This window comes from Mobula birostris, chromosome 12 (assembly GCF_030028105.1).
Source record: "Mobula birostris isolate sMobBir1 chromosome 12, sMobBir1.hap1, whole genome shotgun sequence".
Taxonomy (NCBI): Eukaryota; Metazoa; Chordata; class Chondrichthyes; order Myliobatiformes; family Myliobatidae; genus Mobula; species Mobula birostris.
Genome location: NC_092381.1, coordinates 85,551,359 through 85,570,298, shown reverse-complemented (window position 1 = coordinate 85,570,298; position 18,940 = coordinate 85,551,359). Strand labels below are relative to the sequence as shown.

The following is an 18,940-nucleotide window of genomic DNA, read 5'->3' as shown; positions in this document are numbered from 1 at the left end:
TGGTTCCCTTACCTAAAAGGGGGGGGGGTGTACGCATCATATAGGAAGGGGTAGTACATCTGGTAAAGGGGGCTTGTTGTGTCCATTCTGGGGCAACTCACTCACCTTTGGTCCCCACTGGACACTCAGCTCTCATCTGTGGCTCCAGGTAGCTGTTTGCATGCAACAGCGGCCACACCCCTGAATACCACTTCGACAGGCAGGCTGAACCAGGTGAGGGGTGCCAGCAGCCTCATACCCTATGCCTATCCCAGCACGTAAAGACAGCTCCAAGGGACTGGGTGGGTGAGATCTACAGTAAGATGCAATGGCTAGGAAGGCAGTACTGCAAAGCTCTGTGGAGAGCGAAGGGCATGACAAGACACAGAAGATGTCATGGCCATCCATTACAACCAAAGAAGACCCCAGTTTGTGATGCTTGTTCGTTCCACTGCACCAAGATTTCTGAGGTCAAGAGAGTGGCACTGCACCAGTGCAATGGCTTTTCCACTTTAAAAATTCTCCTGCATAGATTCTGTCATTGTTGGTCATGACACACAACTACCACCTAAAAGAGGATATAGCAGCAGTGGAGGCAGTCAAATAAGGTTCCCAAGGCTACTTCCTAAGATATCAAAAGAAACTAAAATGTTTGGGTTTATAGTCCTTCAAGTGTAATAGAATGAGGAGTGATCTTACTTAAACATTAACATCTTGATAGGGGCAAGACAGGGTAGATGAAAAGGTGCTTTCACTAGTGGGTCTCAAACACAGCAAACAGTTCCAGGATAAGGGCCAGTGATTTAAAACCGAGCCTTGTAGAAATTTCCCCTTTCAAAAAATGGGGATAGGTAAATATTTTAAGGATTGAAGTATTGAGGGAAAGGGTGAAGTGCACAGATGAGGAGTTGGTGTCAACACATCAACTATAATCATACTGAATTGCAGGGCAGGTTTAAAAGGCTGGCCCATCATTCTTTTGCGAGTTGTGGAGATAATGGATGGTTGTAATCTATTCAAATTATCCATATTCTGGAAAGCTTCCAGAAAAGAGGAAAACACAAATGTTTAAGAAAGGAAGAGACAGAAAGCTGTAAACGATAGTCCAGTTAACCCAACGCGATAATTAGGAAAATGTTGAAATCCATTACTTAGGCGACCATAGGCTATTTAAAATAGTCAAAGGACAAACGACTCCTACTCCTGATCTCTTTCTGGTTATTTAAAACTATGTGATTTTTCTTACTTTTCACGAACGTCACTAGGTCAGTGTGCTGTTTACTGCTGCATGCATTTTGAATATTTCATTAACATGGTAATAACTTGCTTGAAGAGCTGTGTGGGTGCACCTTGGTTTGGTTGTATATGTATAGACAGATGACAATAAACTTGAACTTCTGACGCAGGGTTATTGACCCTGATATTTTGACGCAATTTCTCCTTTCACAAGTGTTGCCTGACCTATTGAATGAAGGCTTCCAGCACTTTCTGGTTTCCTTTCAGATTTCTAACATCTGCAGCTTTCGATTTGTGAGCTGCCCGATTTACTTAGGTTAAAATGTGACCATTACTGTATCTGTCCGTCGGTGTAGAGGTATAGTTCAGATGCTGGCAGTCGCGTGTAACCAGCAGGGCGAGGCTTGGGGATCTCGTCCCACTCTGAAGTAGGTTGCAGTGACTCGGGTGGCGTGGCGGAGTTAGCAAATCCTCCCGACCGGGCAAGGACGGCGCTGCGGGTAATGAACCTTCCGGCCGGCAAGCAGTGGGGCGAGCGGTCCTCCGCTCCGACAGGGGGCGCCTGGTGGCAGATTGCTGCCCATCGCCGTGCGACAGCCACTACCCGCCCCCCTCCCCTCCACCCGGGCTCCGGCGAGGAGGAGGTCGCGTCATGGCGACTCAAGTTAGCGAGCTGGAGGCCGCCAAGAAAACCCTGACGGAGGCGCTCGGAGAGAACGTGAAGCAGTAAGTGCAGTGGCCTGTCGGCGATATCGCTGTTGAACGGCGACAACTCTCGGGAGTGGGCCTGAGCTCAGGCCCCGGGCTCGGAGTCCACGGCTCCCGGTACCGTGTCGTGGGGCTCCGTCGCTCCATTCAACTGCAACGCCCCCGACTCGGGTGGCAATGCGCACGGGGTGGAGGATTCAGCCTAGCTGGCTGGGGTGACGCTCCAACTGGGGTCTAGAGGATGGTGGAGGACCTACTTCCACCTTAGTGCCCTGGATTCCGAGGTGGCTAATGAGGCCAATCTGCAAAACACAGTCTCTTCCATAGGGCAGCTGTTGAGTGGCTAGTATTGTACTTGCACTGCAGAAGCAAGGTGTTTGTGACCTCCTGATGCCTGGGTATCAGGCTCCTCTTTACCATTCCGAACCTTCTTCCTCCAGTTTGAGTGGTCATGAACTGTAGACTCCCAGGATCCACTGGGGATGATTAAGGAAGCTTTGGACAGTGCCCTTCAATATTTTACCCTGTCATTTTCTTCTATGTTAGAACTTGGAATAACATGTTTTAGCAGACATGATGTTGGAATCTGGTGTGACATTGTTCTTCTATAGATGCTGCCTGACCCACTGAGTGGGAAATGGACAGCAGGTGTTTTAGATCAAGACCCTTCATCTGGGCAATTGACCTGAAATGCCAGCTGTCCACTTCTTTTCATTGATGCTGCCTGTCCTAGTGAATTCTTCAGCATCTAGAGTAGGGGTGACAAATCTCTTTGAAAGTATGTTCCCAAACTTGCAATAATCTTCTAAACAAATTCTCATGTTTGCAATGGTAATTTTGAACTAAGATTGTCCTTGATTAATGAATTAATATCAATAATTATGGACTTTTAATAAGAACGCCTGAGTCCTGTTGTTAATTTATATGTGTATTCATTGTTTTGCTATTAATAAAAGTATAACAGATTGAAAAAAATGAAGCATTTTAGAAAATGTTTAAAAATTCTTAATATAATCTTAAAAAGACAATAGAAAAATAGCATCATTTCTAAATTGTGTTTGAAATATTTAACTGATAAACTTAAGTAACATAGTCTTAATTTCAAAATAAATTTATTATCAAAGCCCTTACATGTTACCATATACAACCCTGAGATTTGTTTTCTTGCTGGCATACACAGTCAATCCAAGAAAGACAATATGATGAATGACTTTGCCCAACAAGATGGATTATCAACCAATGTGCAAGAGACAACCAACTGTGCAGATACAAAGAAAAGCAATAACTCTCAGGGACTTGAGATGAAGAGTCCTTGAAAGTGCATCTATATGTTGTGGAAATAGTTCAGCAAGGGGATGAGTGAAGTTGAGTAAAGTTCTGGTTCAAGAGCCTCATGGTTGAGGGGTAGTAATTGTTCCTGAACCTGGCGGTGTGATACTTAAGGCTGCTATACCACCTTCCCGATGGCAGCAGCAAGAAGGGAACATAGTCTGGATGGAGGGGGTCTTTGATGGATGCTGCTTTCCTGTGACAGAGCTCTGTGTAGATGTGCTGAATGGTAGGGAAGCCTTACCTGTGATGGACGGGGCTGAATCCACTACTTTTTGTAAGATTCATAGGAAGAAGGTTGAAAATCTGGCTGAATGGTGCCAGAACAACATCCTTTTACTCAATATCTCCCAAGACCAAGGAGCTGATTATTGACTTCAGGAGGAGGAAACCAGAGGACCACGAACCAGACTTTATTGGAAAATCAGAGGTGGAGAGGGTCAGCAACTTTAAATTTCTTGGTGTTATCATTTTGGAGGACCTGTTCGGGGTCCAGCACGTTAGAGCAATTATGAAGAAAGCACAACAGCACCTCTACTTCCTTTGGAGTTTGTAAAGAGGTCGTGCTGAATCTAAAACTTTGACAAACTTCTATAGATGTGTGGTGTGAAGTATATTGAGTAGCTGCATCACAACCTGGTATAGAATCACCAAAGCACTTGAACAGAAAATTCTCCAAAAAGTAGTGGATATGACTCAGTCCATCACAGGTAAAGCACTCCCCATCATTGAGCACATGTATATCTAGTGTTGTTGCAAGAAAATGGTATCCATCATCAGAGCCCCCCCCCCCACACCCCCGGCCACTGCCCCAGGTCATTCTCCCTTCTCATTGCTGCCATTGGGAAGAAGGTATAGGAGCCTCAGGACTCTCACCACCGGGTTCAAGAATAGTTAGTACCCCTCGACCTTCAGGCTCTTGAACCCAAGGGGGATAGTGTCACTCAACTCCACTTGCCCATCATAGAAATGTTCCCACAACCTATAGACTCACTCTCAAGGACTCTTCAACTCACGTTCTCGATATCCTCTCCAATAGCTTCTTTACCACTGATGTGAAGATCATTGGCTGATACTTACCTGGATTAGTCCCATTTCCCTCTTGAACAAAGGCATAACATTTGCTATTCTCCATTCCTCCAAGACTCACCTGTTGCTAGCAGAGACACAAAGATACTTGTCTGAACCCCAACAATCTCCTCACTTGCTTCTTTCAATATTCTAGAATATATGCCATCGGGCCCTGGGGTCTTATCCACTTTAATGCTTTTCAGAAGATCTAGCAGGATCTCTTCCTTAATCTCAATATCCAGGCATATTAGCATGCTCCACTCAGTTTTCACTATCCTCCAATTGTTTCTCCTTGGTATATACTGAAAATACTCCCTTAGCAACAAAGCTACTTCCTCTGACTCCAAGCTCATTTATTGTCTTTATTATTGAGTTATTTCTAAGTTATTGTAATGCGTTGGGGTTCTCCTTGAGCCTGCTGTCCAAGGACATTTCATGGCTGCTTTAAGCCTTCCTAATCATTTGCTAAACACATTACTGTTATCTTTATTTCACAAGGGCACAGTTTGATTTTTATCTTCCTGAACCTTAAGTATGCTTGTTTTTCCTTCCTGACTAAATTTTGGATCTCTCTGGTCATCCAAGGTTCACTTACTTTCTCATCCTGATCCTGAGCTCTGCTCAGCCGGTCTTTAATTAACGCCCACATATTTGATATCCTGTCACAATTTGCCTTACCCTAATTTTGTAACTCCCTACGAGATCCAATTTTATCTTTACTGATAACTGTCTAAAAACAAAATGAGTTGTTGTTACTTTTCCCAAAATGTTCACCTGCTGTTAGGACAGTTACTTGGCTGTCTGATTTCCTAGAACTAGGTCCAGTATATTCTCTTCTCTGGTTGGACTCTCCACATACTGTTTCAAGAACTTTGCTTGGATGCACTGAAGATATCCTGCCAAACTAACCTTCTTGTACTAAGGAAGCGCCAATCAATATCGGAGATGTTAAAGCTTCCCACTATGACAACCTTGTTGCTCTTATATTTTTCTAATTTTTCCATAGTTTGCTTACATATCTGTTCCTCCATCTCTAAGTAGCTGATGGGGAGGGGTCTGTAGTTTAATCCACTCAGTGTAATTGCACCTGTCCCATTTCTGAAATTGGCTCGAGATGAACCCTGCAGTATGCTTTCTCTAAGTACTGCTATTATTCTCCTTTATCAGTATGTCTAAATTGGGGAAAGGCAAATTACGTTTAAAACAACACAACCTGTGAAATTTGAGTTAACCAGCACTGTCTCTCATGCAACAAGGTCTCTAATGACAACATAATAAGGATTTTTTAAAAGATTTGCTTTATTTGTCGCGTGTATATGGAAGCATAGTGTGAAATACATTGTTTTCATTAATAACCAGCACAGTCCAAGGGTTGCTGGAGACAGCCTGCCTCTGTCACCATTTTCCTAGCATGCCCACAATTTACTAATCCTAATTTCCATCTTTTTGGAATGTGGGAGGAATCTAGAGCGCCTGGATGAAACCTATGCAGTCACAGGGAGAATGTACAAACTCCTTACAGACAGCAATGGGAAATAGAGCAACACATACAAAATGGTGGAGGAAATCAGTAGGTCAGACAGCATCTATGGAAAAATCTCGGCAAGTCTGAGCCCAGATCGCTGGCGCCAAAAAAGCATTATGTTATTTGCCACGCTACAGCGCCCACCCAATTCCTTCTATTGATCCAGATTTCAAAATCAACCTCCTTACCCATAATAGTGTTAATTCGAAATAAATACATTTTAGCACATCATTTGCACCACAATTGTTAGCTAGTCCCTCGCTGTCCTTCCTCTTGGTCTGACTTGATAAACCTTATTTCTTGCTCTCAACTTTACTAACAGTTGTTCTGCTGCAGTGCTTCCCATCACCTCTGCCACTCTAGTTTAAATGCTTATGATTGAAGACTGATCCTTCTGGACGTCATCAGTGCAGAGAAGAAAGGCACAGAACCTTCTTGGAATGTATAATGAATGGGAAGGAATGGAAAAGACAAACTTCTGTGGTGTCTTTCAATTCACAAGGTGTGTGGGTGATGAACATAATGAACATTCTGCTTTGTCAGCAAGGCAATGATAGGATGTAATAACAATATGACTGATGTATGCAGCGGCATCTCATAACTCACAGCGACCTCAAAGAACCTGAAAGTGTCTGCACCACTTAATGCCATGTTCCTGGTGACGACTTTACTGACCACAACCTGATCCACTTTTATCTTCTCCATCAGTCTGACCCCAGAATATCAGTGTCAATGAAGCATTGTCCAGATCAATCTTGGAGCTCTCAAGGACAACACAAGCTTGACTTATGTCAGACAGTGCCACACAAGCAATCTATCATCTTGTAACCCATAAGGAGGCCTAATGCATTCACCACTTATAGACAGTTTTCCTGAAGGCAATAGGAACAGCTCTACAGACTTGTGAAAGCAGAAAGCCAGAGAAAATTGCAGGACCTAATTAACAGATGGAGGATAGAGAGAGTGAAGAGGGCGAGAAGCTCATTGATTGAAACCATATGAAATGTGTTCTTCAATGCTCTAAAAGCCATTCTCAAGTACCTCCCTGATGAGAGATAAGGATGGAATAAGCTCATCAGGAGCAAAGGCACAAGCTGAGAAGAACACTCTGAGGACCTCGTCAAGAATAACTCCATCCTTGAGTGCACTTGCCTCCACACCACGGTAACCGAACTGGGAAGAAGCTGAGAAGGTCATATTGCAGCGGAGGGGTTACGCAGTATTAGAGGTGACGTTTTCCACATGAAACTTTACATTGAAATTACTTCCACCAGTGGTTCATTGGTACTATTTTGAAGTAAACTGTTGAGTTAATCACATACAGCATTAATTCCTTGCTCACTGTTTCTTTTGGAAAACCCCATCTTTGCCATGTTGATGCCTGTGAGATCTTTCTATGTACAGAATTGTTGACGTGCTACTTTCACTGGCTGTATGTCTTTGGGGTATTTTGAAAATGTTGTAAAAGGTGCTGTATAATTGGTAACTATTTCACTATCATTTGTGTAGCTTTTGGAATTGGCTGCTCCCTGGGTCCTCCCAACTGAATTTGTGCTCACCAGATGGTGCTTTGCATATTTGTTTTCCTTATAGGTAAAAATGTAGATTCCGGGACCTCTACTTTTCAAGATTTTTATTAATCACCTGGATGTGGGGGTAAAAGGGTGGGTTGGCAAGTTTGCAGATGACACAAAGGCTGGTAGGGTTGTGGATAGTGTAGAGGATTGTCGAAGATTGCAGAGAGACATTGATAGGATGCAGAAATGGGCTGAGAAGTGGCAGATGAAGTTCAACCTGGAGAACTGTGAGGTGGTACACTTTGGAAGGACAAACTCCAAGGCAGAGTACAAAGTAAATGGCAGGATACTTGGTAGTGTAGAGGAGCAGAGGGATCTGGGGGTACATGTCCACAGGTCCCTGAAAGTTGCCTCACAGGTAGGTAGGGTAGTTAAGAAAGCTTATGGGGTGTTAGCTTTCATAAGTCGAGGGATAGAGTTTAAGAGTCGCGAGGTAATGATAGAGCTCTGTAAAACTCTGGTTAGGCCACACTTGGAATACTGTGTCCAGTTCTGGTCGCCTCACTATGGGAAGGATGTGGAAGCATTGGAAAGGGTACAGAGGAGATTTACCAGGATGCTGCCTAGTTTAGAGAGTATGCATTATGATCAGAGATTAAAAGAGCTAGGGCTTTACTCTTTGGAGAGAAGGAGGATGAGAGGAGACATGACAGAGGTGTACAAGATAATAAGAGGAATAGATAGAGTGGATAGCCAGCGCCTCTTCCCCAGGGCACCTCTGCTCAATACAAGAGGACATGGCTTTAAGATAAGGGGTGGGAAGTTCAAGGGGGATAGTAGAGGAAGGTTTTTTTACTCAGAGTGGTTAGTGCGTGGAATGCACTGCCTGAGTCAGTGGTGGAGGCAGATACACTAGTGAAATTTAAGAGACTACTAGACGAGTATATGGAGGAATTTAAGGTGGGGGGGTTGTATGGGAGGCAGGGTTTAAGGTTCAGCACAACATTGTGGGCTGAAGGGCCTATACTGTGCTGTACTATTCTATGTTCTATAATGAGGAACATTCTTGTTTACTTCCCACTCAACTTTCTATTATTCTTAATTATTAGCTTTGGTGATTACCTTTGATTTGGAATGTTTGACAGATAATGATAATAGCATCTTTTATATTTCAGACTATTTAAAACCATTTTACAGTTAATACTATTTTTTGATGTTTAGTAACATCAGAAATACAAGAGTTAATTTGAATGTAGTGTTACGGTGTAAGCAACAATGTTACTGATTACTTCTGATAACTGAACAGCGCAGAGGATTATAAGTCACTGGTGAAGGCTCACTTGGAGTATTGTGAGCAGTTTTGGGCCCCTTTTTTGAGAAAGGATGTGCAAACATTGGAGGAGGTTCATGAGAATGATTTCGGAAATGGAAGGTTTTACGTATGAGGAGCGATTGATGTCTCTGGGCCTTGACTCACTGAAATTTAGAAGAATGGGAGAATGGGGCGGGGGGGGAATCTCATTGAAACCTATCGAATGTTGAAAGGCCTAAATAGATTGGATGTGGAGAGGATATTTCCTATAGTGGGTGAGTCTAGGACCAGAGGGTACAGCCTCATAGAAGCACGTCCATTTAGAACCGAGATGAGGAGGAATTTCTTTATCAGAGGGTGGTGAATCACAGGCAGCTGTGGAGGCCACATCTTTGGGTATATTGAAGGCAGAGGTTGATTGGTTCTTGATTAGTCGAGGTGTGAAAGGTTACGGGGAAAACGCAGGAGAATGAGATTGAGAAGGAAAGGGATCAGCCATGAAATGACAGTAGACTCAATAGGTCGATTGGCCTAATTCTGCTTCTATGTCTTATGGTCTAATTAATGTTGATTGAGAGACCTGTCTAGGTTGGGTCACCAGGGATAGCTAACCTCTGCTCTTGAAATAAAGACATGGCATCTTTTACATTCATCTGGGTCGCAGGCTAGGCTTTGGTTTTACATCTCATGAGAAACGAATCACTGCTGATGCTGCAGTTTTTCCACTGTTGCACTGAAGTTCCAGCATCATACCTTTCAATATATTTTCCTAATCAAACACTGCCAGCTCTCCATTTCATGGTTCCCTTTGTTGTTAGATTTAAGACCCTAGATTCTAATTGAGCTTTATCACTTCCATACTCATTCTACTTTACAGTCAACCATCTACTTTTGTATCATAGCTAAACTTTAGTCATGTCTCTTATATTTAAGTTTACATAATTAGTAAATATTTCTAAAAGGAAGTGATGAAGTTCTGAGGTCTTTAAAATGCTACTGGTGATTATTTTTCTCTAACAAAATCACCCCTCAACTATTACCCTTTGTTTCCTGCTACTGTTAATTTTGATTCCAAATTGCTAACTACAGGTTGAGTACCCCTTATCTGAAATTCTAAAATCTGAAATCTTCTTGGGTGCTGAGATGACGTCACAAACAGAAAATTCCACAAGGCACTGCGAAGGTTCCCAGGTGACGTGCAGGTCTTTGTGCATCACAGATAGTTCTGAGAAGTGACCTCACATATGTAATGAGTGAAAGTTAGTAGAAAATAGAATAACACTGTATAAGGTGAAAAATGAAGAAATCAATATTGTTTTGAAATAATAGATTCGTCAGTGTTGAAGCGAACATGTGCTACTTAACGGTATTCTGATCATGAAACAAGCAAAGATTTGTCACAGCAAGCTGGAAACTGAAGGTAATTGTAAGCATTCGTCAGGCTGGTTTTAGTAATTTAAGAAACGTCACCACATTAAATTTTTTAAGATTTAAAAAGTTTAAAAGATAAAGTGTCTGCGGGTCATGAAGCATTCATTGATAAGTTTGTGAAGATCATTACTAATGAAAATCTAACATCTGAACAAGACTACACTGCTGATTGTTTTTATATCTTGTATAAAACCTTGAAAAAAGTCAAGTACAAATAGAGTGTATTGTAAGCTTTTAATCACAACACGGCATTGTAGGTGGAGACTGAAAGCCTGTCATTGTTTGTTGCTTAACAGCTGATTCAGGTATTCTCCTGATGCTGCTTTTGTTACCCTGCACACAGTATATTTTCATGATATTGATGGTGTGTAATAAGATTTCTTTTAAATACATAATGTGTGATGAACAAGCGTGAGATAGAAACTGCTTATTGTAGCACATAAGTTCAGAATCAGAAATGATGGCGACCCCAAGCTATCTCATTAAATTTTCCAAAATCCAAAAAAATCTGAAACCCTTCCATCCCCAATCATTTTAGATAAGGGGTACTCAACCTGTACTAATCTCTATTACAGATTTATTTAAGTACTTGTATCTAAACTCCCCAATTGGATTGATGGGATTAGAATTTGCAATTCTGAATTAGTGATACTAATCCATTTAAATATTGTGCGTACTGGGTCATGTAATCTAATTTTGTAAAAAAAAAGTCTTCTTAGCTGATCTAGCCTTTTTCACATAGAGTTATGGAAGTCTGAAATTTGCTGCTCTTAAAGGCTACTAGAGGTAGAAAGTGGATGCCTTATCCTAAAAAGACTGTGGTCAGAGTAGGATTAACATTCTTGTGTGTGGCAGATTTTTATGAATCTGATTAGAACAGCAGAGGAAGTTGGCTCATAATCTCTACACGGAGCACAGTGCCAAATTAAACCATCTCTTCCCTGTACATGATCTTCACCCCTCAATTTCCTGGGTATTCATGGGTCTATCTAACAGTTTCTTTTACACCACAGCGAACACTTGTAACATTTTATGAACAAGGCTTTGGTCATATGCTCTGAACTGGTTTTTGAGTGTTATACTCATATCTAATACAATGTTCCTTTGCGGTTGACAAACAAATTTGCTGTTTTACTCCATGAAGAAAGTTGTTTTTTTCTGTATAATGTGTGAACCCTATGTCTGCATAGAAGATAATTTTGCAGGTCATATACAGATGATGTCTGTTACCTGTGCACCACTCATTTGCGCACTTGCAGCTAATACTGGATTCTGTTTTACTGCTTTGGAACCGTTGAGAGATTCTCATAAGACTCTAGGTTCCTGTTGCACTCCAGATTAGACCATAAAACATAGGAGCAGAATTAGGCCATTCAGCCCATTGAGTCTGCTCTGCCATTCTATCATGGCTGATCCCGGATCCCATTCAACCCCATACACCTGCTTTCTCACCATATCTTTTGATGCCCTGACCAATCAGGAAACGATCAACTTCCACCTTAGGTATACAGTATGTGGTAGAACGTCCCACAGATTCACCACTCTTTGGCTAAAAAAAATTCCTCCATACCTCTTTTCTAAAGAGTTATCCCTCAATTTTGAGGCTTTGCCCTCCAGTATGGATACCCCCACCGTAGGAAACATTCTCTCCACATCCATCCCCATTTAGATAATGGTCCGCACTATTGTTCTTTTAACCACGATGCATTATCATACGTTTCTGAACTCTGTATTCCATCTGCCACTTTTTTGCCCAATCTTCCAACTTGTCTGGGTCCTGCTTCCCCAGCATTACCTACCCCTCCAACTATCTTTGTATCATCCACAAGCTTTGCCACAAAACCATCAATTCTATTAAACAAATCATTGACAAACAATGTGAAAAGTAGCGGTCCCAATACTGACCCCTGAGGAACACCACTAGTTACTGGCAGCCAACCAGAAAGGCCCATTTTATTCCCACGCACAGCCTCCTGTCTGTCAGCCATTCTGCTATCCATACCGGTATCTTTCCTGTAATGCCATAGAATTTTATCTTGTTAAGCAGCCTCATGTGTGGCACCTTATCAAATGCCTTCTGAAAATCCAAGTAAATTCCATCCACTGCCTCTTCTTTGTCCACCCCGCGTGTTCCTTCCTCAAAGAACTCCAACAGATTTGTCAAGATTTCCCTTTAGAGAAACCATGCTGACTTTGACTTATTTTATCATTAGTCTACAAGTACCCCGAAACCTCACCCTTAATGATAAACTCCAGCACTTCCCAACCACTGATGTTGTGTTGACTGGCCTATAATTGCTTTTCTTTTGCCTTCCTCCCTTCCTAAAGAGTGGAGTGACATTTGCAAGCTTCCAGTCCTCCAGGACCATTCCAGAATCACGTGGTCCTTGGTAGATCCTGACCAATGCATCTGTTAACTCTTCAGCAATCCCTGAACTTGCCTGCTGGTCGCTGATGGAGTAACAGGTCTTTCCCGGTGCTCCTAGTTTACTTCCTTTTTTGTTTCCAATCTTTTGAAATATTACTGTTAAACATATTATTATCTTACTATGACTACCAAAGCAGCTTTGGGATCCATTATGGGCTTGCTTCAAAAGATCTCTACAGACACTCAAAAGCTTACCCAGGAGTTTCATCAGTTCAGAAAAGAAGCGTAGACCGATTCACAACAAATCAGCTTTGAAGTTAAACAAGTAGGTACAAAACTGGATGTTATTCAAGAAACTTTAATTGAGTATGATAAGAGGATAAAAGAGCATGAAGAGATTATAACGATATTGGATAAGAAAGCTGATGATCTGCAAATGCTGTATGAAAAACAATACAAGTCCAACGGAAAACTGAGACAGAAGATTATTGATTTGGGAAATAGAAGTTGGAGAAACAACTTACAAATCTTGGGACTTAAACAGTTAATGGAAGGAGATAATCCTAAGGAATTCTTTGCAAATCTTCTGATGGAATTATTCCCTGATATTATACAGTCTTTACCTTTGATTGATCGTGTTCACAGATCGCCTATTTATAGATTGACTTCAGAATCAAGACCAAGATTGGTCATCATATGCTTTCATGAATTTCAAACAAAGGACCTTTTGATTCGTGAATCTCGTCAGAAAGGGTCAGAAGATTCGTATTGTTGAAGATTTCTCTTTGGAAGTTAATGGAAGAACGTGCTAAGTTATAAAGGTTATGGCGGAACTTCATAGCAAAAACTTCAAGCCTTCTTTTCGCTATCCCCTTGGCTGAGAATTACAATGCAAGATGGCTTAAAGAAATAGTTTCTTACGAATGAAGAGGCTCAGAAATTTTTAGACTTAGGAATATAACTTTAATATTTTTCAGTATGAATAATTGTGTTTGGTAAAACTGTATAAGTTTTTTTTTACTGCATTTTGCTTTGTCTTGGTTGGAACAGTATTCAACCTTGAATTCTGTGGGGCGGTTCCAGCAGGCTTTTCTGGGGGATGATATTAGTGAGGGTAGGCGTCGGCTGCCTTTTGGCCGATTTTCTCTCTTTGGGAGGAGGGAGGAGGATGGGGAGATTTTTCTTGAAGCTGATTTGGAAATTTAGTCAACTCTGTTGCCTAGTTACCATATCTCAAAGTTTATTGTTTGCGTTTAATATACATTCTTCTGATTGTTACTTTAACCTTTCTTATAAATAGTTTTAAAATGGATCAAAGTATTAATTTACTTAGTTTTAATGTGAAAGGACTAAATCACCCTATGAAAAGAAATAAGTTTTTTGCCTATATTAAAAAAACTTAAGGTACCAATTTGCCTGTTTAATTGATGGAGGGCATCTCATTTCCATTCTTCATTTCAGGCCAAAGCCAGAGACGTTTCGATCCTTACAGATAATAAAGAGTTTCCTTTAACAAAGTAAAGTAATTTCTGATACTAATGGGCATTATGTTATTGTATCAGGGAAGCTAGATAACAAATTAATGATATTTGCCAATGTGTATGCTCCGAATATAGATGACCCAGGCTTCTTTGAGCGTTTTTTTTCCATTTTTGCCAGATCTGAGTCTGTACTCATTGGTGATGGGAGGACATTTTAATTGTTTGGATCCAGCTTTAGATTGTTCATCTTCTAAACTAGTGATACCAAATAAATCAGCTGTGTTTATTAAATCTTTTCTAATGAAATGTGGTATTGTTGATGTTTGGCATTTGTTTTTCATCCAGTAGACAGGGATTATTCTTTTTTCTCTCATGTCCATCGTACATATTCCAGGATTGATTACTTTTTTATTGATAGCCAAATGATTCCATTAGTTCGATCCTGTGAATATAAAGAGATTGTTGTCTGTGCTCTTATCTTTAAATCTCCCTGGCCTTCTTCAGACAAACAGGTTTTGGCGTTTTAATCTAACTTTGTTATCTGATAAAGATTTTTTAAAGTTTATGGAGAGACAAATTACTCTTTTTTTTGAAGAGAATACATTAGAGGTGACTTCTAGTCTTATCAGCTGGGATGCCTTTAAGGCGTATACTGGAGGACAAATTATTTCTTATACTGCAAGTATTAAGAAAAAAGCTAATAAAGAGAGAAGTGATTTAGCCAACTAGTTGAAACAATTGGACCAACAGTATTCCTTGGTTCCAGATCCTGCTTTATGTAAAAGGAGTGTTGAAATTAAAACTAAATATGATCTCCTTTTAACCTATCCAATTGAAACTCAACTCCTAAAAGGTAGAAGTCAATTTTATATTCATGGAGACAAAACAGGTAAATTATTGACTAATCAAATTAAAACCTTTATAGCTAAACAGCAGGTTAAAGAAATACGTAAAGCTAACAGTGATAGGACAACTGATCATTTAGAAATAAATGGTACTTTTAGAGAATTTTATTCTAGACTCTATAGCTCTGACTCTCCTAAGGGTAACACTGTAATGAACAATTTTTTAGACCAATTAATCATTCCCACAATCTCTGTTGACTACAGAAAGCAGTTGGAACAACCTATTTCTTTTGAGGAAATTGTTGAGGCTGTGCGCTCATTGCACTCGAGGAAAGCTCTGAGTCTAGATGGATTTTCTGGACAGTTTTATAAGACCTTTTTCTCACTGCTTATACCTCATTTATGTTCAGTTTTTTCGGATTCATTTAAGTTTGGCAGGCTGCCTCAATCTTTCTATGAGGCTTCCATTTCGCTTATTCTCAATAAGAATAAGGATCCAATTGAATGTTCTTCCTATGCTGATACTAAGATTCTATCTAAAGTTCTGGCCTGTAGGATTGAAAATATTTTACTATCTGCTATTTCTGATAATCAGACTGGATTTATGAAAAATCGATATTCTCATTTTAATATTTGTCATATATTAAATGTTATCTATTCTCCTTCTGAGGAGATAACGGAATGTGTGGTATCCCTAGATGCTGAAAAGGCTTTTGACAGAGTTGAATGGAATTATTTATTTAAAATTTTAGAAAAATTCAATTTTGGACCTGATTTCATTCAATGGATTAAATTACTTTATTTAGCTCCCTCTGCTAGGGTTATTACTAATTCTCAGAACTCCAAACCATTTAAGCTTCAACGTGGCACCAGGCAAGGCTGTCTGTTGAGTCCTTTGCTTTTTGATTTGACCTTAGAACCCTTAGCCATAGCCTTTCGAGAATCTAATGATATCACTGGTATTCTAAGGAGAGGCACTATCCACAAAGTATTGCTCTTTATGTCTAATGTCGAGACTTCGTTATCCCAAGCGCTTTCTTTACTCTCCGGTTTTAGCCAGTTCTCAGGCTATACAGGTGTCCCCCGCTTTTTGAACGTTCGCTTTACGAAACCTCACTGTTACAAAAGACCTACATTAGTTACCTGTTTTCGCTAACAGAAGGTGTTTTCACTGTTACGAAAAAAACGCGCGAAAAAGGCAGCGCGGGATAAAAAGCAACGTGCGCCCCGAGCAGTCGCTCTCCCCCGGATTCGTAGCGGCATTCTCTCCGGCATTGCTTAAACACGTGTCTGTGAGCAGCCGTTTGTGAGATGAGTTCTAAGGTATCGGAAAAGCCTGAAAGAGCTTGTAAGGGTGTTACACTTAGCGTATAACTAGACATAATTAAGCATTTCGATCGTGGTAAACGAAGTAAGGACAAAGTGAGTTTGGCTTGTGGAAGTTGACGAAGATGATGTTGAAGAGGTTTTGGCATCCCATGACCAAGAACTGATAGATGAAGAGCTGATGCAATTACAAGAGGAAAGGATAACAATCAAAACCGAATGCAGTAGTGAATGGACCGGAAGTGAAGTTGTCCAGGAACTGAATATGAGGCAACTACGTGAGATTTTCGCTGCACTGATAAAGTACGACTTTAATTTTGAAAGGGTATGCCGGTTTAGGACATATTTGCAGGATGGTTTGAGTGCTTACAAAGAACTGTATGGTAGAAAAATGCGCGAGGCTAAGCAGTCAAGCATACTGTCATTTTTCAAGCCTTCCACATCAGCCACAGCAGACGACGAACCTCGACTTTTGACGTCGAGGCAGGCAGTCAGAGAAGAAGATGACCTACCTAGCCTCATGGAAACAGACGACGAGATGACACCCCAGTGTCCCACCACCCCAAACCCTGGGCCGCAGAGAGATACCGATCCGTGGAGAATGTAGCAGTAGCTGGGAGGCACCCAGCACATCTTTAAGAAAAAAGCTGAAATAAACAAGCTAATTAGTTAGGTGCCGTCCGGCACGTAAGTGTCGGCCCAGATCAGAGACGATTGCCGATTGTGTCGCCTCTGATCCGGGCCGATATTTACGTGCCGGGCAGCACCTAATTAATTAGCTGGTTTATTTCGACTTTTTTCTTAAAGATGTGCTGTGTGCCTCCCGGCTACTGCTGGACCCTGCATGCTCCGCGGATCGGTATCGGTTTGCTGCCTGGAGGGTGGGGACCACTGCACTACCCCAACTCCCAACAACTCAGCCTAACACACCATCATCAGTGTGCTCGGTGCTGTCCCAATTCCGGTAAGTAATACTACACTGTACATACATTATTTCTACTTTATACCGGCTGTGTATTTTTATGTGTTACTTGGTATGATTTGGCAGCTTCATAGCTTAAGGGTTACTGGAGAGCGCTTGTGCTGTGTTTTTGCCGAGAGCACTTGCGTGAGATTTTCTCTATGGAGAACAGTGCAGGCAATTATTGTGGAAAACTATTTCTACTTTATATAGGCTGTGTATTCATCATATCATTCCTGCTTTTACTATATGTTACTGTTATTTTAGATTTTATATGTTACTTGGCATGATTTGGTAGGTTATTTTTGGGTCCGCGAACGCTCACAAATTTTTCCCATATAAATAAATGGTAATTGCTTCTTCGCTTTACGACATTCCGGCTTACGAACCGTTTGATAGGAACGCTCTACCTTCGGATGGCGGGGAAACCTGTAAACTGAATTTCCTTAAGAGTGAACTTTTTCCTTTGAATAATTCGTTATCAACTAATTCTAACCTTCCTTTTAAAATTGTAAAAAACCAATTTACTTACTTATATATAACAATTACTAAAAATTATAAGTGCTTATTTAAAGAAAATTTTCTTACCCTATTGAATTATGTAAAAAGAACGCTATCAAATTGGTCGCCTCTTTCGTTGTCATTGATTGGTCAAATTAATTCTATTAAAATGATTATTTTACCTAAATTTATATATCTTTTTCAGGCATTACCTGTTTTTATTCCTAAATCTATTTTTGATTCTCTTGATTCTATTATGTCATCCTATATATGGAAAAATAAGCGTTCTAGACTAAACAAAATTCATCTTCAGAAAGCTAAAAAGAATGGAGGGCTAGCTTTACCAAACTTTAGGTTTTATTATTGGGCAATTAATATACGTAATCTTACATTTTGGTTATATTACATTAATCGTGAAGATTGTCCAATGTGGGTTTCTTTAGAAGCCAGTAAATTTTCTGCAACACATATAAAAAATTCTGGTGAACGCAGCAGGCCAGGCAGCATCTATAGGAAGAGGTACAGTCGACGTCTGGGACCGAAACCCTTTTCTATTTCTCTTCTTGGGTCCTCACTTCCTTTATCCCTGAGTAAGTTAACTGACAATTTGGTAGTTAAACATACTATGAGAATTTGGATACAATTCCGAAAATACTTTGACAATAGACAATAGGTGCAGGAGTAGGCCATTTGGCCCTTCGAGCCAGCACTGCCATTTACTGTGATCATGGCTGATCATCTACAATCAGTATCCCTTTCCTGCCTTCTCCCCATATCCCTTGACTCCAGTACTTCGGCTAATTGAGATTTTCTCTTTCAAGTCCCATTTTTTCTAATTATTTTTTAAAATCTTCTATGATAGATGTGGCTTTTAAAGAATGGGATAGATTAGATATTAAATGCTTCCAGGACTTGTTTGTGGAGGGAAGTCTCCTTTCATTTGAGCAACTGTCAGCTAAATATAGCTTACCCAGAACTCATTTTTTTTGATACCTACAAATAAGAGACTTTTTAACGGTCTCAAATATGTACATTTCCTAAAAGTCCTGATAAGAATCTACTAGATGTAATTTTTAATTTGAATCCTTTTTATAATGAATCTATATCTAATATTTATATTATGTTGCTGTGAATGGAAGTGTTCCTTCAGATAAAATTAAAAATCTTTGGGAACAAGACTTACAGACTTCAATTTCTGAGGAAACTTGGAATAAAATTTTTAAATTGGTTTACACTTCATCGTTATGTACTCATCACTCTCTCCTACAATTTAAAGTGGTCCATAGGGCCCACATGACCAAGGATAAGTTGTCTCGCTTTTATTTAGATAGATCTCCTTATTGTGATAAA

At 40.4% G+C, this 18,940-nt stretch overlaps 1 protein-coding gene across 7 annotated transcripts in view; it reads left to right on the top strand.

The window, feature by feature from the left end:
* Positions 1 to 1,606: 1,606 nt before the first annotated feature.
* The window catches only part of tada1 (transcriptional adaptor 1), a 104,186-nt gene continuing 86,852 nt past the window's right edge, over positions 1,607 to 18,940 (top strand). The window contains exons 1-2 of one of the 7 annotated variants that reach the window (XM_072274275.1): positions 1,854 to 1,941; positions 10,007 to 10,097. In XM_072274275.1, the coding sequence (XP_072130376.1) occupies positions 10,055 to 10,097 (43 nt within the window). In that variant the 5' untranslated portion in view covers positions 1,854 to 1,941; positions 10,007 to 10,054. Of the gene's footprint in view, positions 1,942 to 4,136; positions 7,077 to 10,006; positions 10,098 to 13,977; positions 13,994 to 17,049; positions 17,093 to 18,940 lie in introns of those variants that run through there. The other 6 variants (XM_072274277.1, XM_072274278.1, XM_072274279.1 and 3 more) reach the window with 6 other exon arrangements.